Below are 27,365 nucleotides of genomic sequence, written 5' to 3' on the forward strand. Positions count from 1 at the left end.
AGGCAGAGTTATTGAGAGATGACCACAAGAATCTGAATCCAGACCCTTATGCATTTGAGATCTAACATGTGAACCTCTTCATAAATATCTGGTCATATCTCCATCATGGTAAAGCACCACTTACATGGGACTTTGGTCTCAGAGGGAGTCTGCACTTCCAGGCTGTGCAGGTGCTGTTGACACTGCTGGTCTGAGCACAACTGAAGTAGATGCCAGGCCACTAGGCATTAAAATCATGTGTAGGCGCTTCCTGAGTTACAGATTCCTGGAATCTGCCTTACTAACCAGCATTCCAAGGAGCCTCTGGAGACCACCTTGAGTAACATTGCTGGAACCACCATAGCACCCGGAACCAACTCAGAGGTAAGACAGAGGGGTGACTGACCTGTCTCACGGTCACTCTGCAAGTCAAAGACAACTCCTCCTTGTTGCCTGGGTGTTAATTAAGTCTCAGTGCACCCTGGACTTCCCTTCCCTCCGACCCACGACCCACATGCGGTGTGTCTGCGGACCCGGATGGCTCTTCCTTTAACACAGTCAGCTTCTCTTTAAGACCTGGACTCAGGGCCAAGACTGTACATGAAACGAGACTGGTAAAGTGCTTACAACTGTTGAAACTGGAAATTTATTTTATCACTTGTGATTTATATTTGAATTTTTCCATAATGAAAGTTTTTATATTTAAATCTGTGACCTAACAAATCCACTTCTGGAAATTTATCTTAAGGAATATTTTAAATACAAAAAACACCTTACAAACAACAACAAAAATAAACAAGTAAAAAGACAAAATCCATACAAAAATATTTTTTGAATAGTGAAAAATTGGGAACATACTAGGTTCTCATAATAGGACAATAATAAACTCTGGGACATCCCTCAATGGAATTTTATATCATTAAAAATGTTTATTTAGGCCATGTAACAACACAGAGAATGACATATAATCAAGTGAAAGGTAGGACAGACAGTACAATGTATATACTGCATGATTAAAACTATGCAAAGACTTATACCTTTAAAAAAAAGGCTGAAATTTAAAAATAATTTTACATATCCAGAATCTGACCTCTTCCTACCACCTTCAGTGCAGTGACCTTTGTCTGACCTTTCATCTTTCTCACCTGCATTTCTGCAACAGCTCCATATTGGTCTCCTTGCTTCTGCTCTTCCTTCCTCCCTCTGCTTCTCTGTGCAGCAAAGAGGTCTTTCAGAAGCATAAATCAGACCACGATCCTCCTCTGCTCAGACCCTACGAAGGTTTCCCGAATCTTTCCAAGTGAAAGCCCAGTCTCACCTTGCCGCTGCCCGCTAGGCTGCAGATGAGCGCACTCTCCCACTGTGGTCTACTGCTGTTTCTTGCCTCCCTTCGGCCACTGCGGCCCCATGGACCTCCTTGCTGTTCTTCACTCACCCCCTTCAGCTTCAGAGCCTTTGCACTTGCTGTTTCCTGTTTTCTGCTGGGAATGTGCTCCCTCCAGAAATCGGAGTCAGTGCCCCTCCCTTCTTCACGGCAGCTCTTCAGGGAGGTCCCACCTGAGCTCTGCACCTAAAATAGCACTGCTCCCCTCTTCAGCCCTCATGGCTGGTATTTTCCTTTACAGCACTTAACCAGCAACAACCACAGTACATTTCTTCACGTCTACTTGCTAGAATGCAAATCCCTTGAGAACGAAGACTTCTGTGTCTGATTCCCTGATGGATCCCTAGTACCTGGCACCCAACAGTTGCTCAATAAATATCTGTCACTAAAAGGATGTGGAATAACCAGCCAAGAGAACTTTAAGCTCCACGTAGCTTTGTTTCTTGGGTGACCTCCTCCTCCCCGAACGCCCCTGGCAGTGGCCAACCCACAGCAGAAGCCAGGTGGGAGTAAAGTGCACCTCATGAATGGGGGCAGCAGAGCACCGTGGCTGCCAGCACTGGCTTTGGGAGATCAAATCCTGGTTTACCGCCACTGGCTGTGTGGTCTTGGAAAAACTGTGAGAATGTTCTGATAATTAGTTTATCCTTGTGCAGAAAGAGAATAATAACAGTAGCTCCTACTTCCCAGGGCTGGGGGAAGTGGGAGGGAGGAGTAAATCAGAGACTGTCCATAAATCACTTGCCAAGCACAGTGCCAGCACAGAGTAGGTGTGTGGCCAGAGGCAGTCAAAATAATCAACTGGCACAGATGTGCCTTTGTCTCTTTCAAGTTTACAATGCGCTCTTTTACATGCTTTATCTGATTTGAGCCCTTCAACAACCCAGTCAGTGTTATCACCACTTTATAGGTGAGAAAACTGGGTCAAAGAGGAACAACGTGCTTGCCTACAGAACACACTGAATCTGACTACAACTCTGGTGCCCTCTCCCCCAGAAACGCAGCCATTATTCCGGGTGATGCTCAACGACATGGTCTGGGTGGCCCTTTACAGCCCAGACTCTAACGCATGTGCCTGGTGTGCGGTTGTGATGGGCAAATGAATCCAGCAGATGAAACCAGCCAGTGAGCTACGCTTTCCCAAGCAGCCAATGGAGACAGGGGCACACAGGCTCTGCGTATCTGAAGGAGGTTCATGAACAAATCTGAATAGATAAGCCATCTCGCAGAATCCACTTAGGATATAAAACATCTCACTCTTCCCAGGAGGGAAAATGCAAAAGCCCTTTGTATACAGTTTCTCCTGCTTAGAGTTGGGCAGTGTCTCTAAGCAATAAATGTCACCTTTGGTGCCTGACACCACGGGTGCCCCGCAACCTCTGACCCAGACTGCCCTGACAGAAACAGTATCTCTTTCCAAAGATAACCCGAGGAAGAAGTCCCAGACCGAAGCTCGGGGCTGGGCCCTCAGGAGAGTCTCCTCCACCTTCCCGGGATCAAAGACCAAGAGAAGTCACATGACAGCGGGAGATCAGCAGGTGTCACACTTGAAGCTTAGTGCCACAAGGCCAACAAGTCAGGCTCTGAGGAGTCATGGATGATTACAATCGCAGTATCCGAGAGAAAAGGAAATGACTGCAAACCTCACAAGTCAGAGATTACATTGGATAGGAAGGGGCACAGGTTGCTCCCACACTGCGACCCCAATGACTCCTGGGTCTGGGGCGTCTCTCGTCTGGTCAGAGGCTTACCAAACACTCTCTGGCGAGAATACAGTCTCAGGGCTCCAGCTGCAGGAGAAAGGCTGGGAGGACAGGCCCTGGATACTGACTTAAGGGAAAAATTCCACAACCAGACCCCTGAGACAAGAGATCAGAAGAGATGGCAGCTTTCAGGAGGACCCCACCAGGCCCGCAAGCCCTGGCCCCTGGCGATGGGTTGTAAGACCCCGATGGTGCCAGGTTTGTGGCAGGCCACCAACTACCAAGAGGCTGTGAGACCAGTGCCACAACAGTCTGGCTTGGTGGCATGTGCCCCTCGCAGGGAATGTGCTGCGTGAGCAGCACTCAGCCGTCTGTGGAGCCCTGTGTGGCACCATGACTGAGAACTTTCATTTGCATACCGTTTACAGTGGAGGACAGTGTTCATGCCTCAAACCCTGGAAAGGGACCAAGAAGTGGCTCTGGCCAGGGAGTGGGGATGAGTCTGAGGGCCACTCTGGGGGTCACATGGGGAAGTGGTGAACACTCCCACCCCACGAGCCTCATTTACATTCGGTTAAGGTCACTTTAGGTACCTACGTTAATGAACTTCATGGATTTTTTAAAAATGAGGGAGAGTTCTAGGTTAGTCATGATTTTGTATGAAAACTATAAAAATCTCTCTTGATATGTATGTGTATATATATAATCTCTTTGAAGAGAGTGCAGCATCCCAGGCTGCTCAGAGCAGGGTAGACCAAAAGACAGTGGTTGGGCTGCTTTGCTGGTGTGAGAAACTCCCAGGAGAAATAGCCAGAAGCACATAAACAGTGGAGATAGTCTGGCCCCTGAGAGCTTAGACATCCTGTACCCTGGGAGTTGGACCATCTTCCTCCTCCAGGAAGTCCTGGGCACTTTTTTCTGTCCTTGGCAGCTGAGGAGAAGCTTGTTCTTCTGGGGACCGATCCTGGGAGCAGCTCTGGCTGCCAGGCCAGGCTGGAGGGGGCAGCTGGGACTGCCGATGTGCTCCGGCCAGGGTCAGAACTCGTCCCGTAGCTGTGGGGGCCTGTCCATGCCGAAGAAGGAGGACGGCCTGCCCTGGAGGTCTCGTTCTCGCTTCACGAACGCGGTGAAGGAGGAGACACAGTTGCCAATAAAGTGGTCGGCTTGGCCAAGGATGTACAGGTCGATCTGGGCCACCTCGGGCTTCAGGCTCACCACCTTCACCTGCAGGAGGGAGGGCAGGGTATTTTAGCCTGCGTGTAGGCCAAGCTGGCCAGCTCAGTCGAGGCCTCCAGCCACATTCCCAGCTTTCTCCCTCTCTGTTGAAGCTGCAGACCCAAAAGGAGGTGCAGAGAGGATTAAGAGGTAGTGTCGGCCTCTGAGAGAAGTACCGCCCAGCAGCTGCATCGGCCCACACTCACATGGAACTCAAGCCTCAGCACTCTTTTCCCACTGCCAACATCAGCTCCATACACACCACTCATTCGCTTGCCCCCATTTGTTAGCGTCCTCTGCCTGGAATACCTTGTCATTGCACATTAACATCCCCACCAGGCCCTGGCTGGTGTGGCTCAGTGGACTGAGTGCCAGCCTGAGAACCAAAGGGTGGCTGGTTTGATTCCCAATCTAGTCACAAGCCTGGGTTGCAGGCCAGGTCCCCAGTAGGGGGCGCATGAGAGACAACCACACACTGATGTTTCTCTCCCTCTCTTTCTCCCTGCCTTCTAAAAGTAAAGTAAATTAATAAAATCTTTGAAATCCCCACCATACTCTTCAAGTCTCAGCTCAAGTTCTGCCTTTCTCATGAAGCCCTAGCCTGACCGCCGACCAGGGCTAGGCTTCCCCCACCAACCGTGATCTGACGGAAGAGCGCTCCACCCATCCAGTTCTGCGGCCTGATGCCTCTGAGCCTAAGTCCTGCCCAATCTACCCCCCAAGACAGTCTCCAAAGGAGAACCCTTCTCTTGATGGATTACCACTTCCTGGCCAGCCACCGTCCTCGCTTACGTCTTCACTGGTCTCTTTGCTGCCTCTCTTCCTGGCCTGCTCACCACAGAGCAGCCAGAGAAAACCTTTTTAGACACCTCTAATCTGTTGCTCTCTCCACCCCAAACTGAACGCCCTTAAATGGTGCCCTGTTGCTCTTCAGATAAAGATGAGAAATCTTGACTACAAAGATTTGGCCTACAAAGCCCCATGCAGGACACCTCTCCACCTCTGCTCATACCTTCAGCCACTACACACCAGACTCCTGCCTCCCTCAGGACCTTTGCATATGCTCTTCCACGGGTGTCGGGTGCTTGTTCCTCTGCCTGGTTAACTCCCATTTAACCTTGACCTTGCAGCCCCAGTCTCACCTCCTTGGGGAAGGCCTCCCTGCCCCCCTGGCCCCAAGTCTAGGCCAGGGCCCTCTGTTCTGCACTTGCACAGAACCACATTCCTCTACTTTGGAGCACCCACCTCGGTTTGTAGTTTTCACTCCTTAGTGATTCTCTGATTAATGTCAGTCCCTTGCACCTGACGAGGGGTGGGCTATGTCAGTTTGCTTGTCACTGTTGGCTGGAGCCTGCCTCAAGAATCATCTGTTGACTGGGCAAGTGAATGAATGAGCTCCCCGCCCCCACCGGGTGGCATATATCACAGTCCTCTGCGAAGTTTCTTTTCTTGGGTCTAGACTGTGAGACCTGTAGGGCAGCACCACCACCTCTTATTTATCAGTATCCCAAGTTCAGCACTGGTCAGGCTTAACGGAGAAGCAAGGCTTTAGTCCAGGAGGTAGGGGGGCCTGAGCCCATGGAGCCGAGGGGTGGGGAAGGGCAAGAACAGTGGTGCAGAAACAGGAAATAGAAAATGGCAAGAGGCTCAAGGCGTAACAAGTACATCACCTCTAAAAACTCACAAAAAACTCCCTGGGGCTCCCCACAAGCTTCAGCTTAGTGTCTGCGTGGCGGTGTGGGCAGAGCTGGGATGGAAAGTGCTTTGCTGTCACACAGAGATTTCTGGTGTAACAAAAATCGTCATCTTGCTCTTTGAATGGTGGCAAAGAAATAATACGAGTTTAATCATGGCCAAAAGCCCCTGAACAATTTCACCCACTCCCTGAAACTTACCCACTGTGTGTCACACCCACTATAATTAGCTCTACAACCTCTTGGGTAAATTCTATCCCTTCTTTCGACTTCAGTTGCCTCAGCGATAAATCGCAAGGGTTGGGCCGTATGTGCTCCAAGGTCTCCCAGCTCTGACAGTCCTCTATAAAGTCGGTGGGTGAGAGACCAGAGTACACTGACTCAGCGCTTTCTTCATAAGCCGTGTCTGGGGTAAAAGAAAGGGAGCCCCTCCCTCACTGCTACAAAGGGAGGACACTCACTGCCTTTTAAGGCCTGCACAAGCATTTAGCTCTTTCATTCATTCAACAAAGTCTCATTGAATGCTTACTACTAATTCAGTCATTTTGTCAATGCATGCTCTTCACGCATACAATACCAAGCACATTCTTCTGCTTATTGATGTGCTGAATAACTACTATTCACGGCTTCCTTAAGCATTAACTAAGCACAAAAGGGCCTTCCCGTTACTCATCAACCACCAACTTCTACTATCAATGACTGCTAACTTTACTGAGCACTTACTTTGTACCAGACAGCTTTTGTTTCTTTATATCTGATCTTCACAATCACCCTATGAGATGAACACCACTCTCAGTCCCAATGTATAGACAAGGAAACAGAAGCACAGAAATGCAGCGACCTGCATAAGGCTGCACAGTGAGTACAGCCCACGTTCTCAGAATCCATGCTCTCGATCCCTCTGCTACACTGGATCTCTACCAGGGGCCCACTCTTTACATCCTTATTCAGCAAACATTTATCAACTGTCCACTACGTGTTAGGCATTGCTCTAGGCACTGGTGATGGCAAGGCGGGGTCTCGGGCCTGGAAGAGGTCAAAGGACCTGGCCTTTTCTGAGGAAGAAGACAGTGAGTCAGTCTTGGATCCTGCCTTCAAGGAGCCATAACTCCTGCGAAGAAATAAGATGTTTCCACACTAGTCTCATACAGCCTAGAAAGTATCTCAGAGAAGGCTTGATAAAGTTCTGTGACAGCTCCCAGCTGGGACATTTGCTGCAGGAGTGGAGGGAAAACTGGAGAGGATCTGCAGAGGTGTTATGAGCTGGTGTTTGAAAAAAGGATAAGAACTGGAGAAGAACTGAATGTCCAAGCAAAAGCCCGGTGGCAGGAGGACGGGAAGCATGCAGTGGGAGTGGCGGGAAGACGCCGGTGCTTTCCCAGACTCCCTTCCCACTGCACCCCCACAGGGCCCACACATACCTTCCCTTTGAAGAGCTGTTGGATCTCGGGCACGTAACTCTCAGAATCCGTGGCGATGTAGACAGACTGGGCATCGAGAGCCCTCACCCAGAGCTTCACGGCCCGCTTGATTTCCTTCAGGTCGGGGAGGCACATGGTCATGGTGAGAGCGGCGGCTGTGCTGCGGCTGTAGCCCACACACTGCGGAGAGGCCATGAAGTGGGAGCCCGCAGTCCCGTCCTTCAGCATGGCACAGGCGTTCTTCTACATGGGGGTCGGGGCACAGAGTTAAAGACGGCAACTGGCCTGGAACCCCAGAAGCCAGAGCCAGTAACTGGGGAAAGGCAGGCAACATGGGAGGAGCTCAACAATGTTTTTTTTTTTTTTTTAAAGCATCGAGGGAAGAGGGAAATGGCGCAAAACAGTAACAGTGATTATTTCTGGGTAGTGGGATATTGGCTTTTTACAAAGTTTCTTTTCTTTCTTTGTTTCTTTTTTTTTTTTTTTTACTGGTTTTACTGTATTATCTGGGACTTCCAGGAGAATGCTGAACTGTGGTAGTGATAATGGGCGCCCTTATCTGATCTGACCTCAGTGGGAACACTTGTGATAGTTCCCATGAAGTGCATGTTTGCTGTGGGTTTCAGAGATAGCCTTTATCAGGTTAAGGTGGGTCCCTTCTACGCCTGCTTGGTTAAGAGGGTTTTTTTTTTTAATCATAAATGGGTGTTGACTTTTCTCAAATGCTTTCTTGGCCTGTATTGAGATCATTATATGATTTTTCTTCTTTGGGTGTTAATATAGTTAATGTAGCCTCATTGCATCCCCGGGATAAATTTTACTTGTTTGTGTTGCACCTTCTTTCGGCATGGATTTCACTTGCTAATATCTCACTTAGGATCTGTCCGTCTATGTTCATAAGTGAGAATGAGCTGCATACTTTTCTGAGTTGACATTATCTGAGTTTGGTATTAGTGCTCTGCTAGCTTTATAAAAATAGCATCTTGTATCTTTTTCATGTTCGAAGAAAGTGCACGCGAGAACTATTTGTTCCTTGAAGGTTTGGCTGAAAGCACTCATAACACATTCTGGCCTGGCTCCTCTTCTTTGTGGAGTGGGGATGGGGAGGGAATCTAGTGGGTCGATGTGTCATGACTTTCTCAATGGACTCTGAAGGAATTTTGATCTAATTTCTCTCTATATTTTCAAGTCTTCAACAATGAGCATTCCTAATACACATACTTTCATTTATACATATCTTCTTACGTAAATTCAGAAGACTGTCTACATCGCTCCAGGTATTTCCCACAGAGGGTGACCTGATGAGGTTCCTGCACAGTTAAGGGGCCTCCAAATTTGGAGGATGACATCTTCATTTCTCAGGAGCCCCACCCGATCTCCAGAACTTGTTTTTCAGCAATGAGTCTATTGACTAAACACTGAGCTGGGACAGAGGGCTCCGGGGCTGTGGGTTTGAGCTCTCTGGCTTGCTGGCTGACCTGGAATCTAGCTTGATACCTCAGTTTATCCATCTGCAAAATGAAGATAAAAAAGGGAACTGTGAAAACAAGAGCTGGCGAGCAAGCATGTTGGAGCCACGCATCAGATGTGTCTACGGTGGAATCATGACACACGGTGGGGATCCTTACATGGGGACTCCATGGACTTGGTTGAACAAACACTCTCTGGTCTGGCTGGCACTTGGCGCAATGGGTTCACTGTTCAACCCCCACAAGCATGGCCCTGGTCAGGGATGTGTCCCACCCAGCCAAGAGAGGGAGGAGGAAGTTACCCAGTCAGAGCCAATGCGCAGGTGAACACCGACGTAGGGCCGGATGAGGTGGGCATGGATCCGCGCCTCCCCTGTGCTCACCATCTCATCTGACCATACCATGTACTTGTGCAGCGGCCTGTGCTCCTCCAGGACGGGGAACTGGGCTGGGGCCCCTGGCAGGGCCAGCACTGGATGTTCTTTTGGAGAAAATCTAGACATAAGACAGAGCAGGGGGAAGTCAGTCAGAGAATGTGCAGAGAGCCTGGCTACCACTCCCACGGGAAAAAGGATGGTGTTGCACCATGTCCTAGAGACTGCAGAGGGAGGGGCCCCTGTAACATGCAAGAAGCACGAGAGGTTGTGAAACCCCAACGGGCTGATAAGAAACCGCAGCGGCGGCAAACAGGCACAATATGCAATATTGTCCCGCCGCCTGGAATTTACAACCTTCTTTGCTTGTTTAACAATTAAAAATTTCCAGTAGAGCTGGCTTCCAATATGTGGAGTGGTAATTCACTCCTGGGTGTGGTGTCTGGACAGAGCCTTGCCCTTTTACCCACACGGCGGGACTGGGACGTGCAGCTGCTTCCAGAGGGCAATGGACAGGCCACACTCACAGGGAATGTGTACGCTGGATAAGCTCATCCACTGAACACTCCACACGTGTTTACTGATCACCTACTATGTGCTGGAGCCCAGGGCAGGATGAGACAGGCACGGGCCCTGCACTCATGGAAAGCACCAGAGCTCCACAGATGTCCACGGTCAGACCTGCCTCAGAGGCCATTCTCCGCCTGTACACTGTGCACCTTGCAGTTATCTCACCTGTCTTTCCACTAGACTCACGCTTCCGACGGCAGTGCCTCCATGTGCTCAGAGCAGTGTCTGACACATCATTTGCTGACGGATGGATGAGGAGCAAACCCATGTTCCATCTTGATCTAACCCCAGAGCCCATGCCAGCAGCGTGAAACACCCCGCTGTCCCATAAACCCTCCAATGCCAGATCTCTGCAGCCTTCTTCCCTCTGCCTGTAATGCCTTCCTTTGCCGGCCAAAATCCTATTCTTAAAATTATGAAATAGGCACAGTACTCCGGGAAACGGTTTAGCAGTTTCTTATAAAACCAGACACGCAACTACCATTTGACTCAGAAACGAAAACCTATGTTCACACAGGAACCAGCAGATGAATGCTCACAGCAGCTTTATTCATAAAAGCCAAAAACTCAGATGTCATTCAGCAAGTGAACCCGCAAACACTGCGGTGCATCCAACCAGTGGAAAACTACAGCAGTGAAAAGAAACGAACTACCAACTCGGGCAACGACTAGGACGGATCTCCAGGGAATTCCGCTGAGTGAAAAAAGCCACTCTCAAAAGATTACGTGCTGGATGACTCCACTTACATAATGTTTTTGAAATGACAAAATGGAGAAGAGAACGGAAATAAAGACCAGATTAGTGGTTGCCAGGGGCCAGGGTGTGGGTGGGTGCGTGCACGGTTATGGAGGGGGGTGGTTACGAACTGGCCACACAGGATCTTTCGGTGTTAGAATTATTTGATATCTTGATTGTGCTGGTGGCCACAGGAGCCTACACACGTGACAGAATTGAGTAGAACTAAACACACACACACACACACACACACACAGAAGCGAGTACCAGTAAAACTGGGGAATCTGAATAAGATGGGTAGATTGTATCAACGCCAACATCCTGACTGTAATACGCCACAACAGTTCCGTAGAATGTTACTACTGGAGGAAACTGGGCACAAGGTATGTGAGAGCTCTCTATGTTATTTCTTATTACTACATGTGAGTATAAAATTACCTCAATAAGAGTTTCAGTTAAAAATTACAAAATATTTAAAACAGTACAGGAAAATACAAAAAAAAATCCACATACCTGAGACTCAAATGAGCAGGTATTGATACTTTGCTTCAGATTAAAAACAACACATACACCCAAATAAAAGCTCTATCCTATCATTTCTTCCCCTTCTTACTCTGCCCAGAAGATACTGAGATTTGCTCTGGCTGGTGCAGCTCTGTGGATTGACTGCCGGTCTGCGAACCAAAAGGTCTCCAGTTTGGTTCCCAGTCAGGGCACATGCCTGGGTTGCAGGCCGGGTCCCCAGTAGGGAGTACGCACAAGAAGCAACCACACATTGATGTCTCTCTCCCTCTCTTTCTCCTTCCCTTCCCCTCTCTAAAAATAAATAAATAAATCTTAAAAAAATATACTGAGATTTTATGCATGATTACACCTTGACTATTGACATAAAAAGATATTTTACTGTGTGCTTTTTACACAGGGCAATGGTAAAAGCATGGGCTGTCGGGCCAGATGGCCTTGTTCTAGAATGCTGACTGTGCCACTGATTAACTTGGGCAGGTGGCGTAACCATTCCATGCCTCAGTTTCCTCACCTATATAATGGAGCTAATGACAGTTCCTACCTCACAGGGCTGCTGAGATTTAGCGAATACAAGCAAAGCATTTAGAACAGTGTTTGGCACATAGAAAGCTCCAAGAAAATTCTGACCATCGCTATCATCATTGCCACCACATCGCCAGATTGCAGGTACCTATTTCAACTTTTTCAAAATTCAGCTTTATGTTTTAGAGATTTGGCCTTATTGATCGTGTGGATCATGCCATTCTGTTAGCTTCTCTTGAAGTTCTCTGTTTTGTGCAAATAAACCATGATGTACCCATCCAGTCCCCTCCTGCTGGACAGCACTCCCATGGACATGCCACTTTCCACACGCCCAACCTCCCTCCCCCAACACCTTCCTAGCCTCCAAGACCTCCAGACTTGTCGCCACTCCCACGCTTCAGCTCCTCAGGAGGGCTCCCTGTTCCCTCTCTTCTTCTTCTTTGGCCTTCTGCACACTGATGTGCTCAACGACTGTTTTCCCTGCTCCACCGTCAGCCCAGGACAGTAGGGGCCCAAACACCGTGATTCCCACACATCCCGGTCCAGGGTTGGTGTGGAGGAATTAACATGCAAGGGGTCATCGACAGCCTGGCTCTATATAACACTTGTCTTGTCAGAATTTAATTTTATAGATACAGATGCTTCTTGACTTACTGTGGGATTATGTCCCAATAAACCTACTGTAAGCTGAAAATGTTGTAAGTTGAAAGTGCATTTAAATACACCTAGCCTACTGAACATCATAGCTTAGCCTGGCCTGCCTTAAATATGCTCAGAACACTTACATTAGCCCGCAGCTGAGTGAAAACACCTAACACAATGCCTATTTTATAACAAAGTGTTGAACAGCTCATGTAATTTATTATGCATATCACTTTCTCACTATTGTAAAGTCAAAAACTTCTAAGTCAAACCATTATAATTGGAAACCGTACATACATGTGAGTCATTTATCAAGCCTTATTATGTTGACAGTGTTCCAATTGCTTTGTGTAACTTATTCATTTGATTCTCATATGAGCCTGGTGAGGTAAGTAGTATTCTTATTGTACAGATGAGGCCATTGAGGCACAGAAAGGTTAAGTAACATGCTCACACTCACACAGCTGGAATTGTTGGAGCTGGAATTTAAATGCAGGCCTTCTGCTCCAGAACCTACTCCTTTCTTTTTTTTTTTTTTAATCCTCACTCAAGGACAGTTTTTCATTGCTTTTAGAGAGACAGGAAGGGAGAGAGAAAAACATTGATATGAGAGAGAAGCATTGATTGGCTGCCTCCTGTATGTGCCCGGAATGGGGGGCACATGTGCCTGTGCTTGGCCTAGGGATCGAACCCACAATCTAGGTATGTGCTCTAACTGGGTATTGAACCTACAACCTTTCAGTTATGGGAAGATGCTCTAAGCAACTGAGCCACACCAGCCAGGGCCAGAACCTAAATTCTTAACTACTACTTTCTTCACTCCCATCTCTCCCACCTCAGTCAACAAGTACCTCAAAAGCTGAGTCTGTGTTGCATTCTTTTCTTTTGATTCCAAGCCCCTACCGCAAGCCTCAACACACAGTAGGTACAATAAACATTTTTTAGAATAAATGAACACATGAATGAATGAGAAGGATTCAGGGATCTCACCAGAAAGACCAGATCAGGTTGTCAGGGGTTAGAGAAAGAGGTGAATATTAACTGAGCACCTAGTTCGGGCCAGACCCTCAGCTAAGCTCCTTTCAGATGCCACCTCAAAGGATTTCCAAAGGAAAGCAGGAGATTGTGACTTCCCAGAGGGCTGGAACATTAAGCTAAAATCAGGATCTGCACCCTCCCTGCCCTTTTGGAAAGACCCTGTTGCTGACCCTTGGTGAATTCCAGATTTGGAAGGTCCATCCCCTCAGCAGCTCCCAGCTGTCCCGGTGGGACGTCACCTCTGACCTGACAAGCAGCAAGAGGCCCAGACCGATGTGCTTATTTGCTCCCTGTGAGGGAGGAGAGTGTTATTTGGAAAGAAAGGTTGACCACTCCTTCTGGCCCAACTGCTCACCCCACGTCAGGCCCTCAGCCTGACTCACCGTGCAGCTAAAGGAGGTTCGCTTTCCTGCTCTGGGTGCAGTGAACCTCTGGGGTTCCTCACCACCACGCCCACTCTACTGAGACGCCCCAACGCACTGCGGTTTCCCTATGCAGATCACCCACTTACGCGCCCACACACCAGCGGACGGTCACCATGGTGGGCAGAGGGTGCAGGGACACAAGTGAGGCCGAGCCTTGCTCTCGATGTCCCTGCTGTGAAAAACCACCTTTTCTTCCAACTGTTTGTATATCTGGCTCCTTCTCATTTTCCAGGTCTCAGCCCTCCTAATTACACATCACCTGTTTATACTCTCTTGGGGAGGCTGCAGCCAGGGAGAAGGATAAACTATGAGCGTGAATACCTGTTACCTTCATGCCGCAAGAATGATCCGGCCTCATGATGGAACATAACCTTCCAACAGTAAATGTGCAACAGATGTGTGTGGAATTAAACCTACACCAGGGTATTCACTGTCTCAGAATAAGCAGGGCTGGAAGGATCCTCAGAAATCACGTAGTGGGAAAGAAGCATGTCTTACCCTCCTCTTCTAGAACCCAGCTTTCCGCAGACACACAGCAGCCCAAGGTAAAGACATTTCTTAGCACTTCTTGTAGCTAGGCACGGCCATGTGCCGAGATGCTGGCCCGTGAGTTGTGAGCAAGCTATAAGGAGGCTATGTAAGAAGGTGAGGATGGGTCCTTCTTCTGCGCCTTTGTCCTTAAAGCGGACTGGGGCACGAATGCGAAGGCTGAAACTCAGCCTATGAGGTGACACTAAGGAAAAAGGCCATCCTGGGGTGGCTGCGCAGAGAGGTGGGAACCTGATTCCTGATGACACGATGCAGCTGCCATCCAGCCAGGGTTGTGTACCCCAGTACTTTTTTACTGAAGAAAATCATAAACTTCTATCTGTTTAACTTGCTGTTATTTGGGGTCTTCTGTTAAGCGAGGTCTAAGTGAAGCCCGAGACACCTAGACCGGGGCCATCCAAACTTCTGGGTGACGTGCAAGAGGGTTGCTGGTTGAAGGTGATGGGAGGAGAACAGAGCCTCCCACTTGGCTCCTCGGGGCCACCCCCATGACATGGTAGACACTTCTCAAGAATTCTTAAGGAATAGTTCGAAAACCTGGCTCAGCCCCTCGTTTTACAGACGGAGCACTGCGGCCAGAGAAGGAAAACAATCTGCTGAGTCACACAATGAGCTGGGGAAAAGCCTGACGCTTCCCAACGCCGTTGTCCCTGTACCCATATCCTTGCTGCCAAAGGACAATTTTCTACAGCAAGCGTCTACTACTTTAGAACATGCTGAAAATCCACACACCCTGAAAAGCACTCACAGGTGTCCTATCAGATTGCTCTCCCGGGGCCTGCACGGTCAGGCCGTGCCCACTTTCCCAATCTTCTGTCCTGTTTGGCAGAATAATTATTCAAATCTCTTCCCTCTGGGTGGGCTACTGCTCAGTCTCAAAAGGACTAAAACTCTGACATGTGCTACAACACACGTGAACTCTAAAGACATTATGCCAACTGGAATAGGCCAGACACAAAGGACAAATGCTGTATGACTCTATGACATGAGGTGCCCGGGACAGGCAAATCCACAGGCAGAACACTAGAACAGAGGCTACCGGGGGCTGGCAAGTTGCCGTGTAATGGGTTGAGTTTCTGTTGGGATGATGAGAAAGTCCTGGAGATGGACAGTGGCGATGGTCGTACAACACTGAATATACTTAATGCCACTGAATTGTACACTTAAAAATTTTAAATAAATCAACAAACACATACACTCTGCTGGTATACATGCACACCAGTACCATTTCTTTTTTATCCTCACCCGAGGACATGTTCATTGATCTTAGACAGGGAGAGAGAGAACATCGATGTGAGAGAGCAACATTGATCAGCTGCCTCCTGTATGCGCCCTGACCGGGAATTGAACCTTAAAACTTTTTGGTGTAGGGACGACATGCCCATCAACTGAACTACCCGGCCAGGACACCACTTTTTGAAATCCCATGTTTTTATATGTTTAAAATTGATCTTGCCAGTAATATTTACTATCCAGGTAGCTATTAATACTAATTACTCTTCAGAAAAGATAATTAGATATTTGATAACAAACTATAATAATTTCATGTTAGCAGTGTAGGGACATACATGTATATGAAACTGCCTGGAAGGTAGGAGTACATACATCAGAATGCTAGTAGTGTGTTTGGAGGGGTGGTGGGATTACGAGTAAATTTCATTTTCTTTTTTATTTAAAAAATAAAAGCAATCTCCCACCCAATTTGTGGTGAGCATTCTAATGGGTATTCATGCTAAGAAATTAGACGTTTAATATGGATTGAAACTTTGTGCAGCTGGGATTCCATAAAGAAAATGGAAAAACAGAAAACAAACAAAAGAACTGCCTGGCTCAGCCTCGCCAACCCACAGAGCTCTGAGAAATGATAAACTGTCGTCAGGCACTGAGTCTGAGAGGTTCGTTATGCAGCATCGGACAAGGGGAACACCCTGCTGTTCTCCACCTCACACGCCCCACACCAGCCAACTGGCTTTCTTCCCGCCCCCGGACCACACCAAGCTTATTCCCGCCTCAGAGGCTCTGCCGTCCGCGTCTCCACCATGAAGAACTTCCTTTTCCTCCATCTCTTTGCATGGCTGGCTCCTCATCCTTCAGATCTGTTACAGATCAAATGTTTGCGTCCCCCCTAAACTCTTACGTTGGAGCCCCAATCCCCCGTGTGTTAGCATTAGGAGGTGGGGCCTTTGGGAGGAGGTTAGCTTTAGATGAGGTCATGAGGGTGGAGTCCTCGTGATGGGAATTGTGTCCTTATAACAGACCAGAGAGCTCGTTCTCTCTTCGACGTGTTTGGATACGGCAAGAAGGCAGTGCCTGCAAACCAAGAGGTCCTCACCAGAACCCTCCCTACCATGCCGGCACTTTGATCTTAGAATTCCCAGCCTCCAGCACTGTGAGAAATAAGAGTCTGTTGTTTAAGATTCCCAGCCGCCCGTGGTATTTTGTTAGCACAGCCCAAGCTGACAAAGGCAAGGTCTTAGCCTTGCCAATCACACATCATCTGTTTGCCTTACATAAAAGGATTCACTGTAGTAAAAGGCAGAAAACTGTACTTGAACAATTAAAATTAAAAAAATAAAAAGGATTCACTGTCTCCCCCATTAGACTCACCTCCATCCGGGCAAGGGCCTTAAATACCTTATTCCTGCCTGTATGCCCAGCATCCAGAGCAGCCTGATGCTCGGGAGGTGCTTCCTATACACGTGTGGAAGGCAGGCAGCTGCCCAGGTGGCCCTAACTCTCTCAAACTGCCTCCAGCTACCCCATCTTCTCCGTTAGTCTCCCTTTCCTAAAGATTGGGCTGTAGGGCACAAGCTTCCCCAAGCCCTCACGCAACTCCTGCCACTCAGTGAGTCCCAAAAAGAGGTGGGGTAATACAAAGGTGTTTCGGCAGCATCCCTTGACTGAAGCCTCCCGGCAGTGCTGTCCCTCCTTTTCCCGCCAGGATTGTGTGCTTTTTCTGGCTTTCTGGAATTTGCTTTTGGAGCTGCTTTTAGAGTTGGTGTCATGTTTTCTTTTTTCCTGGCACTTGTGATAAGGGGCCAATCTCTATCCACTCAGGGCAGGTCTGCCTTCTGGCAATAGCTCCGGGTCACTGAGCTAAATGGGGAGAACCAAGGAGGTGGTTAAATGGGACTGCCCTGTTCAGAATCAACAATGAGGAGGGTTAGAATCTACCAGGGCTGAGTATCCTCAGTAAGTCATGGACTAGCTCTAAAGGCAAGTCCCAAATAGGAACTGGCAGCTGTTAAAGGCATAGCTGTTTTCTGCTCAGTGATTAAGTAGCTGGGTGCTCTGAAGTCAGGCTGCCTGGGTTCGAATCCCAGACTGCCACCTCAGGCTGTGTGATCTTGGGCAAGTGACTTCACTCCTCTCTTCCTCAATTTCCCTACCTGTAAAGCACACGATAATAACACCTGTCCCTGCAAACTTGTGGAAGGATTAAATGAGTTATTACCTTAAAAGACAGCACAGTGTATGGCATATAGTAGGCATTAAATATAGATCTTATTATCTACTAAAGGTGTATATACAGGCCCCAGCTGTCCATTCAATATCTGCATTACTTTAGGCAAGTTATTTAACCTCATTGAGCTCACTGTTGGCACCTGTCAAATAAATTGACAATATCCACTTCATGACATTTCTCAAAGGCTTGAATGAAATAAAGCTTGTGAATAACAGTAATAGCTAACACAGGCTAGACCCCTACAAGGTGCCACATGCTTCATATACCAGAAGGCAGATACCATGGTACCCCATTAAACCAAGGAGGAAACTCAGGCCAGGTAGCTAGAGTGGTTTGCTCAGTCACCAGAGAAAGAGGCAGGATTGGCTGGAGCTCAGGCCTGTTTTATCCTGAGCTTGTGCTTATTTCTCCACTCAGTCTATCCTTGGCCTGCTAATGCAAAGTGCTATGACCACACATAAATTCATAAGCTCCTTACAGCTAACCCAAATCTGACTTCTAAGCCCACATTCTTTCTTGCCACCTCTAGCATTAAGGGCAGGTGCACTGTGTTAGTTATCATCATTATAACCGGACAGTAGAAGGCTGGGGCTGGATCTTTCTCATTTTTATGTACCACCTCTGGCCTTTGGGTGCTTTGTCTACTACATGGCAGATGTTCTATAAATATTTCACAATCTGTGTCTATGCCCTGCTAACCTATTTTTTTTTTAAATAGGGCTGATGGGAGTGCAACTACTAAGGCACATCCAATTACCATCAGGATGACATCATTTCTCAGCCTGCACCTAAAGCTGTTCTTCTCTAGAAGCTGCTTCCAATTTTCACCATGTTAAGAGGAAGGTAACAGGGGAGTGATTCTCATATCTAGAGGAGGAAATCGACACTCATGTGACTGCACAATATTCTTTTTATAACATCCTGTATCGACTGATAAATTCTTGCTCAACCTCGTGGCAGGTCAATGTCCCACTGTGTCAGACGCTGAGGTGGGAACAGATCACACAGGATTCCAAGTTCAACAGACAGAACAGTCGCACCTTTGGTCTCATATATCAGGGTGTGGTAGATGGGGAAAGGGTCAGGAAGGTGCTGAATGCCCATGGGCCCCATACCCCTCTCTAAACCCAGCAATGCTGCTCCCTCCAAGTACCTCTGGATCCACTGGTCTTTGTAGGAGGAGCTGAAGGAAATGCCTGCGAAGAGCTCAGACTTGTTGAAACTCACATGAAACTGATCCCAAAATGGGCCAAAAGGGTTTCCTTCCTGCGGAAAGAGAGTGGTCAAAGGCTTACTGAGGGAGAAGGAAAGCCAACTCATGGGGCCAAGGGACTGTGAGTGGGGGACCCTGGTGATTTGACTCAGGCTCACAGGATGACCCAGTAGGGATAGGAATGACACTTTGTAATTCTTTGTCTGGGGCCTGAGGAAGGCAATTCCACCACCAGCCTGGCTTCTAGCAGACGTTCACCAGTGTATGAAGGAGACTCTCACTCTCATGTCGTATCCCAATGACCCCGGCATTAACTTGGGTCTGGGTAAGGAGTGTATTTTGGATATGGGGCCATGAATTAGAGAGCTTCAAGAGCCCTTCAAGACTAGATAATCCAATACCATTACTTTCAATATGGAAATTAGGGCCAGATGGAGTAAGACACTTGCCAAGCGCACACAGCAAGCGAGAGCACTGTTTGGGCCGTAAGCCGTCTCTCTTCTCACATTGCATGGCTCCTCCCACCACCCTCCCTGGACTTGAGCTTAAGCACTGAAAGATGTATTGATGACTATTGTACTCCCAAAGTGCCAGAAATTTACAAATTTACAAACGTGTACTGATAAATACAACAGCTTCTCATTTGTCTGCTAAGGCAGGAAAGTATACAAGTTAGGAGAGTGGACGATGGAGTCAAATTACGTAGGATTGAATCGTGGCTCCACCACGTGTTTGCTATGAGACCTTGGGCAAAATACTGAACCTCTTTCTGTTGCACTCAGTGGCCTCTATAAAATGGGGATTTCTAAAAAAGATTTTACTTACTTATTTTTAGAGAGAGGAGAGGCAGGGAGAAAGGGAGGGAGAGAAGCATCAGTGTGTGGTTGCCTCTCACACGCCCTCAACTGGGTACCTATCCCACAACCCTGGCATGTGCCCTGACTGGGAATCGAACTGGCAACCCTTTGGTTCACAGGCCAACACTCAATCCACTGAGCCACACCAGCCAGGGCAACTGGGATGTTGATTATCCTTTCCTCACAGAGCATCTGAAGATTAAGTGAGTTAATATGTGTAAAGCTCTTAGCATGGCACAGCATGTAGTAAGTGCTACGTGAGCATTACCTGTCATTCCTGATGTGGCACTTTACAGTTTAGAAGCACTCTTACACCCTGGCCCTCCTAATACTTTATGACTGAGACAGGGCAAGGACTGGCATCGTTATTTTGTAGGTGGAAATAAAGGCTCAGGGAAAGCAAAGTCCTCTACCCAAAGTGATAGCACTGACAAATGCCAGAAATGGGACTTAAATCTCTTTCAACTTTACACCCTTCTGGTGCCTTCCCCAACATCGTGCCATCATGCAGTGTCTCAGGGACCCAGACACTGTGGAACAGGCAGAAAGAGCACCCCAGGCCCAAAGGACTCGCCTTCATTGGGCATGTCTTCTTGTCAGGGCTTCTCTGGGCCGCCACTTCAAAGCAGTATGCGACCCGCTTCTCAGGGGGCCAATGGGTGGGTGCCAGCTTCTCCATGAAGTCCTCCAGGCTGATGACCCTATGGTAGGCTTGGAGGGGCTCCAGCTTGAAGTACTTCTGGTAGGACACATGGATCTATGAAAAAAGGCGGGGAAGGAAGGGCAGGGGTTTCTCCTCAGTATCCTAGGAGCTGTCTCATAGACATTTATTAAAACCATACACTCCAAGACCCAGAGAGCCCGGACTATGTGCCAATGAAAATCTTTTGGCGAAAGACAACAAATTAGGACAGAGGCAGAGTAGCATAAGGTATCTGCAAAATAAAGAACAAAGAGTAATTTCCCTCGGGTTAGAAAATGCCTTACTGATCTATAAGGAAAAAGACAAATGATGTAAGGGAAAATATGGGCACAGGATAGGAGTGAACAATTCACAGCAAAGAAAACCCAAATAGCTGATACACAAAAGATGTGCAACTTCATTAGTAATTAGGAAAACACGAATTACAATGACGAGGCATCGCTTCTCACTAACAAAAATTTAAAAGCTCAGTTCTAATTGTTGGAAGGGATGTGGGAAACGGGCATTTTCACACCTAGCTGGAGTAAAAGTGTACCTTCTGGAACAAACACTTTGGAATGTAATCTTGCAGCATCTAATAGAGTTTGCAATGCTCCTTCCACCACCTTTACGCATTTGCCCTAGAGAAGTTCTTGCACTTCGCAGCAGGAAATGGCCACAAGGACTCTAAAATATAGAAGAGAACTTGGAAGGAGTCACAACAAGGGCTATGATATCCCTGATAGTGGTTGCCTCTGTGGGTTGAGAGAAAGATTAAGACTAGCCTCAGGAGCCAAGAGAGATTTTATCTTTTAACAACTTTATCTGTAGCAAACTGTTAATGATTATCACCTCTAGTAATGGGTACACAGATGGTGATTGTATTAATCTCCTTATTTTTCTAGATTAACAAGAATTTCTTAGAACACCGTGGAATAAAATTTAGACTTTATCCTACAGAACAAGGTTCCCAAGCATGTTCCACTGGGTAAAGGGTTCTGCGATAAAAAGACTCCAGAGTTAAATAGGCTTGAAAAATTTTGTGTTAAGATGGTGTCTTTTCTACAGGACTTCTCAGGGCCTTTAATATGCTAATATGCATTCTGAATCCCCGATCTGAGGGGGGGATGGGAAACTGAGAATTTCCCAAAATGATTTAACCACTGCACACTTCTTATATAAGTCACTGGTGTTCTGAAGAACAGATTTTGGGAAACTATTAGCAACAAGGTCTTGTTGAAGGATTTTATGCAGAAACAATACGAGATTATCTTTTTTAAAAGATCACTCTGGTGTTGGAGGAGAGAATGTATTGAAGGTGAGACTAGAAGGGGGAAATAAGAGACTATTGCAATAGTCCTTTTATTTGTTCAAGTGTTCATTCAACATGTATTTTTTTAAATTTTTAAAAAGATTTTATTTATTTATTTTTAGAGAGGGAAGGGAGGGAGATACAGAGAGAGAGAGAAACATCAATGTGCGGTTGCTGGGGGTCATGGCCTGCAACCCAGGCATGTGCCCTGACTGGGAATTGAACCTCTGACACTTTGGTTTGCAGCCTGCGCTCAGTCCACTGAACTACGCCAGCCAGGGCTATTTTTTAAACTTTTTAAAATGTATATATTTTAGAGAGAAGGGAAGGGAGAGAGAAACAGAAAGAGAGAAACATCAATGTAGGAGAGAAACACTGATCAGTTGCCTCTCATATGCACCCCAGTCGGGACCAAACCCACACCGCAGGCACGTGCCCTGACCAGAAATGGAGCTGGTGACCTTTTGCTTTGCGGGACCATGCCCAGCCAACTGAGCCACAGCAGTAAGGGGTTAACATGTATTTTTGAGCATTGCTGGTAAGTCCAAGTAAAGATGGAGAGGCATGGAAATGATAGAAGATGCAAAAGAAGCTGAGGTAGTGAATAAAGGGAGGCATTTAAGATGCCTTGTAGATTCCTGGCTTGGTATCCACGTGAATGAAGGTATGGAATATAGGAGGTAAGACAAGTTTAAGGGGACGGATGCCAAACTCCAGCTTTGAGAATTTGAGATCTCTGTGGCACATCCGAGTAGACTCCAAGAGCATAGAAGTTAGAAACAGAGGCCTATGGTCAGAGGCAAGTCTGGGCCACAGATATTTGAGAGGTTATGTGGAGAACAGTGAAAGCCACAAGAGTCAACAGAAATTTATAGCAAAGCAATAATAATAATAGCAACTAATATTGCTCTGGCCGGGTAGCTTAGTTGGTTAGAGCGTCATCCTGATACGCCAAGGTTGCAGCCCTGGTCGGGGCACATACAAGCAGAAATCAATGAATGCATAAATAAGCGGAATAACAAATGGATATTTCTCACTCTCTCTCCAAAATTAAAATTAGCAAAATGAGTTGTTATTAAAAAATAGCAACTAATATTATTGAGTGCTGACTTAACACCAGGTGCTGTGCTCATCAGTGAGGACTTGCTCATCTAATTCGATGAGGAATACAACCATCTCCAGTTTACTTATGAAGAAACCCAGGTGACAGAATCTAGATAACTCACCTGAGGTCACACAGTTAATAAAGAAACATAAAGAGAAGACACACCAACATTTAAACAGTAGGTAAAGACAGAGCAGTCTCCAGTACAGTGCAAAGAGGAAACTGTTGAAAGGTCAGGACTGAGGCAGGAATAGGCTGTGTCTGGGAACCCAGGAGATTAGGGAATCTCAGGAAAAAGAGAGGCGCCACCAGATTAGTTGAGAAAAAGACTGAAATGACCCCTGGATCTGGTAACTGTGAGGTTCCTGATGACCTGTGTGAGAATGGTCCCAGTAGGGAGTCTAACTGGGGTGGGTTAAGTAACCTGTAGAAGGCATGGAGTAAAGACTCCAAAAGACTTGGCTGAGAAGGTAAGGTGAGAAAAAGCAAGTCACAGGGAGATGAATGGGCAATGTCTAAATTATAACAGTGAGTGGAAAAAAATTAGAACATTGATGGCTCCTGGTTACTGGGGACTTCTTGTGTCCTAAGCACTTTTCGTTGATGAGCTCAGTTGATTCTAGAAAGAGACATACATCATTCAAAGCGTGCCATAATCACTAACTCATGGTGAGAGATAGCTACCATGATTATCAGTCTGTTTTAAAGATGAGGAAACCAAGACACAAAGAAATCGAGTACTATACCCAGGCTATCCAGCTAGTAAGTGGCCAAGCCAGGCTTTGATCTCATGTACCCTGGCTTTTAACTTTTGTTAAAAACTCTCTGGCCCTCGATGGTGTGGCTCAGTGAACTAAGTGTCAGCCTGCAAACTGAAGGATCACCAGTTTGATCCTCAGGGCACATGGCTGAGTTGCTGGCTAGCTCCCCAGTCTGGGGCGTGTGAGAGGCAACCAATCCATGTTTCCCTCCCTTTCTTTCTCCCTCCTTTACCTTCTCTCTAAAAGTAAATAAATAAAATCTTAAAAAAAAACCCACAACAAAACCCTCTCTAAATATAGGCATGCAAAGGAAAAAATAATTTCTATGCAGAGAAAAGACTATAAAAGTTAAATACAATGTTTTATAAATACTAAGTATAATTTTTAAGGTTTACTGAAAACTTTTTAAAAATATATTTTATTTATTTTTAGAGAGAGGGGAAGGGAGGGAGACAGGGAGAGAAACATCGATGTGTGATGTGTGAGAGAAAAAAACAGCAATCAGTTGCATGTCCCCTAACCAGGGACCTGGCTCACAATCCAGGCATGTGCCTTAATCAGGAATTAAACCGGTGACCTTTTGGTTTGTGAGATGACACCCAATCCACTGAGCCACACAGATCAGGGCTTACTAAAAAAAAAATTTGTAAGATTGTATTTATTTATTTTTTTAGAGAGAGGGGAAGGGAAAGACAAAGAGAGGGAGAGAAACATCAATGTGTGGTTGCCTCTTGTGCGTGTGCCCCCAACTGGGGACCTGGCCCACAACCCAGGCATGTGCCCTGACTGGGAATCGAACTGGCGACCCTTTGGTTTGCAGGCCAGCGCTCAATTCACTGAGCCACATCAGCCAGGGTTTATTGAAAACTTTTAAAGTCAACTCATTAAATATTAATTCAGTCACTACTGCCAGGCCGCCACAGATATAGTGTGGACAAAGACAGACAGAGGACCAGTGGAAGACACAAAGAATAAGCAAGGAATTGGAGGATGCTGAGCATCACTGTGCTCTGGGAGTCCCTTGATGGGATGAGAGGTGGTGCTGGAGCTTGGGTTGGTGGCCTTGGACACATTTAACTAACCTGTGATTCAGTCTATCTTTCAAAACTGATAATAGTTTTACCCTTTGATCAATGGGATGCACAGAGGGTAAGATCAAGCAGGGTTGAAGAATGGGGCTTTAGGTTACGGTCACAGGTTCTAGAGTCAGACAGCACGCACTAGAACTCCAGTTCTGCTACGCATAAGCTGTGTGACCTAGGAAAAATTACCTATCCTCTCTAAATCAGTTTCCTCATTGGGATATGATGGGGGGAAAAGAACAAGTCCTCATGCAGTGCTCAGAACAGTACCTGGCAGACAACCAGCGCAGGATAAACATTAGTTATTTTATTCTGGGTGGGGTAGGGGCAAGCACAGAGGGGTGGAAGGCAAAGCCCAGAGGACTTGGGGTTAAGAAACAAAGGTGAACGAGATTGGAGAAGAGTGGACAAAGGGCCAACGTCAGCAGGGGATACTCACATTGGTAAAGGGAGGCTTGTGATGCTGGTACTCAATCCAAGGGGGTACAGCCAGGGTGCGGTTCAACAGCTTTGCAAATGCCAGCGAGCCCAAGAAGTGATCAGCCTGGTTCCCAAAGCGACCTGGATGGTATATTGTAAGAGAGGTGAGGCCTGGGGCACTGAGGGCATGGAGAATGCGGGCTCATAAATGCAGAGCCAGGGTTGGGAAGAGCCAGGGGAGCTGGTAGTGTGGGATCAAGTCTAGACTCCTGCATCTAACTGTCAAAACCCTTCAGGCCCTGTCGCTTCTGCCTCAGCCACTCCAGGTTCCCCATTATTTCCTAAACATTCTCTACATTTCTAGTCTACACATGCTTACCCCAAGCCTTTGCTTCTTTTTAAATCTTCACCTGATTTTTTCATTGCTTTTAGAGAGAGGGGGGGGGAGAGACACAAACATCAATTTGAGAGAGAAGCACCGATTGGTTGCCTCCAACACATGCCCAAACCAGGGACTACATATGCCTAGACCGCCGATCGAACCTGCAACCCATGTATGTAACCTGACCAGGAATCGAACCTGAATCTTTGGTTATGGGATGATGCTTCAACCAACTGAGCCACATTAGCCAGGGCCCAAGCCTTTGCTTTTTGATGTTCCTTCCAGGAGTGCCTTTCCACTTCTCTCTCTACTCACCTGCACAAGAAAAGGCAACTCCGATGCCTCATTCATTGGGATCTTTTCAACAACCTGCTGCCACTACTCAGTCCCCTTCTCCGCTTCCCATCTGGGATTTGAGTTAGTATTGGTTCTTCACTAATCCTATAATGTCCTTTCCCACTTCCTGGCCTTTGTACTTGGCTGTGTCCTCAGGCTGTGAATGCCTCAGGGCAAGAACCTTGTCTGATTCTCTTGGTTATCCCTAGCATGGCCTCCATTCACTCATCCCACAAATATTATTTTTGGGATAATCTGGGGAGAAGACACAAAGTGCCAGGCTCTGTTAGATACTGGAATAGAGGAGTGAGCAAGAAGGATAAGGTCTCTGCCTTTAAGGCACTCAAATTAAACATGTAAATATACAGTGACAAATTTTGATAATTTCAAGAATGAAATGAAAAAAGTTTGGTAATGGAGAATAAAGACGTTATTTGGGTTGAGGTCAGTGGAGTCCTTTCTGGCGACATTTAAGCTGCGCCTTGAGGATGGGAAGGAGTTGGTGTGGCAGAAGTGAAGAGGGTGTTTCAGGCAGAGGGAAAAGTACAGGCTTCAGGATCTGAGTATGTGCAAAGAACAGAAAGGGGCTAAGTGTGGAGCTGCAGGATCTGGGAAAGAAGGGTGTGGTGAAGATGGGCAGAGGTCCAAATCATCATGGTTAGGCGTCTGGAGGATTTAAAGAAATGCATGATTTTTACAATGATGACCCACCACCCCATTTAAACTGCACCCCTCAGTGGGCCATTAGATTCTCCCTCACCTTCTTCTACTTTATTTTCTCGTAAGTAATAATATGTAATATTTAACGTTTATGCTTCTCTTTTATTGGCTGTCTTTCCCAACTAAAATGGAAGCTCTACAAGGCCATGGAGTTTTCTGTATTATTACTGCGGAATCCCTAGGGCAGCGCACAGGGCTGGGCACAGAGTAAGCGACCTCTAAACATTTTTCTAATGAATGAAAGACTCGCCCAAATTGAGCGTTGGCTCCGTAACATAAAGTCCTGCCCCACTAACTCCATTTACTGGGCTCCGGAATAGCTTAGACCTTGCGCAAGACATGTAACCTCTCGCGGCCTGTTTTCTCATCTGCTGCCAAATGGAAGGTTGGACGCTGAGGCCTCTCATTGTTCACGACAGGGTTCTGTCGTGAACCTGTCAAGGTGTCTCTGGGCACCTCAGAGGAGTGGCTTCGCCTCTCTGGGCCTCAGTTTCCTCATTTGAGCAGAGGGCTCGGGAGGCCTTACCCATGCATGGGCAGTAGAGCAGGTAACCGGCCGGATCCCAGGAGCCCGCGGGCAACCCGGGGAACGGCAGTAGCAGCAGCAGGAGAAATGCACACAGCGGCAAGGGCGGCCATGCCCACGCGGCGGCGCCCATGTCGGCTCCGAAGCCAGAGCGCGCCGCGCCGCGGAGAGGGAGAGGAAAGGAGGGGCGTGAGCGTCCGCCCCGCTCCCGACGGCCCCGCGCACCGCCCGCGCACCGCCCCGGCCTCTCTAGCCGG

General features: G+C 47.3%; 1 protein-coding gene across 1 annotated transcript; it reads right to left on the reverse strand.

The window, feature by feature from the left end:
• Positions 1–702: 702 nt before the first annotated feature.
• Positions 703–27,345, reverse strand: POFUT1 (protein O-fucosyltransferase 1). The gene is made up of 7 exons (XM_045832591.1): positions 27,109–27,345; positions 25,164–25,285; positions 20,357–20,539; positions 18,866–18,978; positions 9,168–9,360; positions 7,397–7,639; positions 703–4,290 (listed from the first exon to the last, which is right to left on the reverse strand). The coding sequence occupies exons 1-7, from the start codon at positions 27,239–27,241 to the stop codon at positions 4,102–4,104; spliced, it is 1,176 nt and encodes a 391-aa protein (XP_045688547.1). The 5' UTR covers positions 27,242–27,345; the 3' UTR covers positions 703–4,101.
• Positions 27,346–27,365: the final 20 nt, after the last annotated feature.

Source organism: Phyllostomus hastatus, unplaced genomic scaffold (genome assembly GCF_019186645.2).
Source record: "Phyllostomus hastatus isolate PE091 unplaced genomic scaffold, TTU_PhHast_1.1 phas_contig_17, whole genome shotgun sequence".
NCBI classification, from domain to species: Eukaryota; Metazoa; Chordata; class Mammalia; order Chiroptera; family Phyllostomidae; genus Phyllostomus; species Phyllostomus hastatus.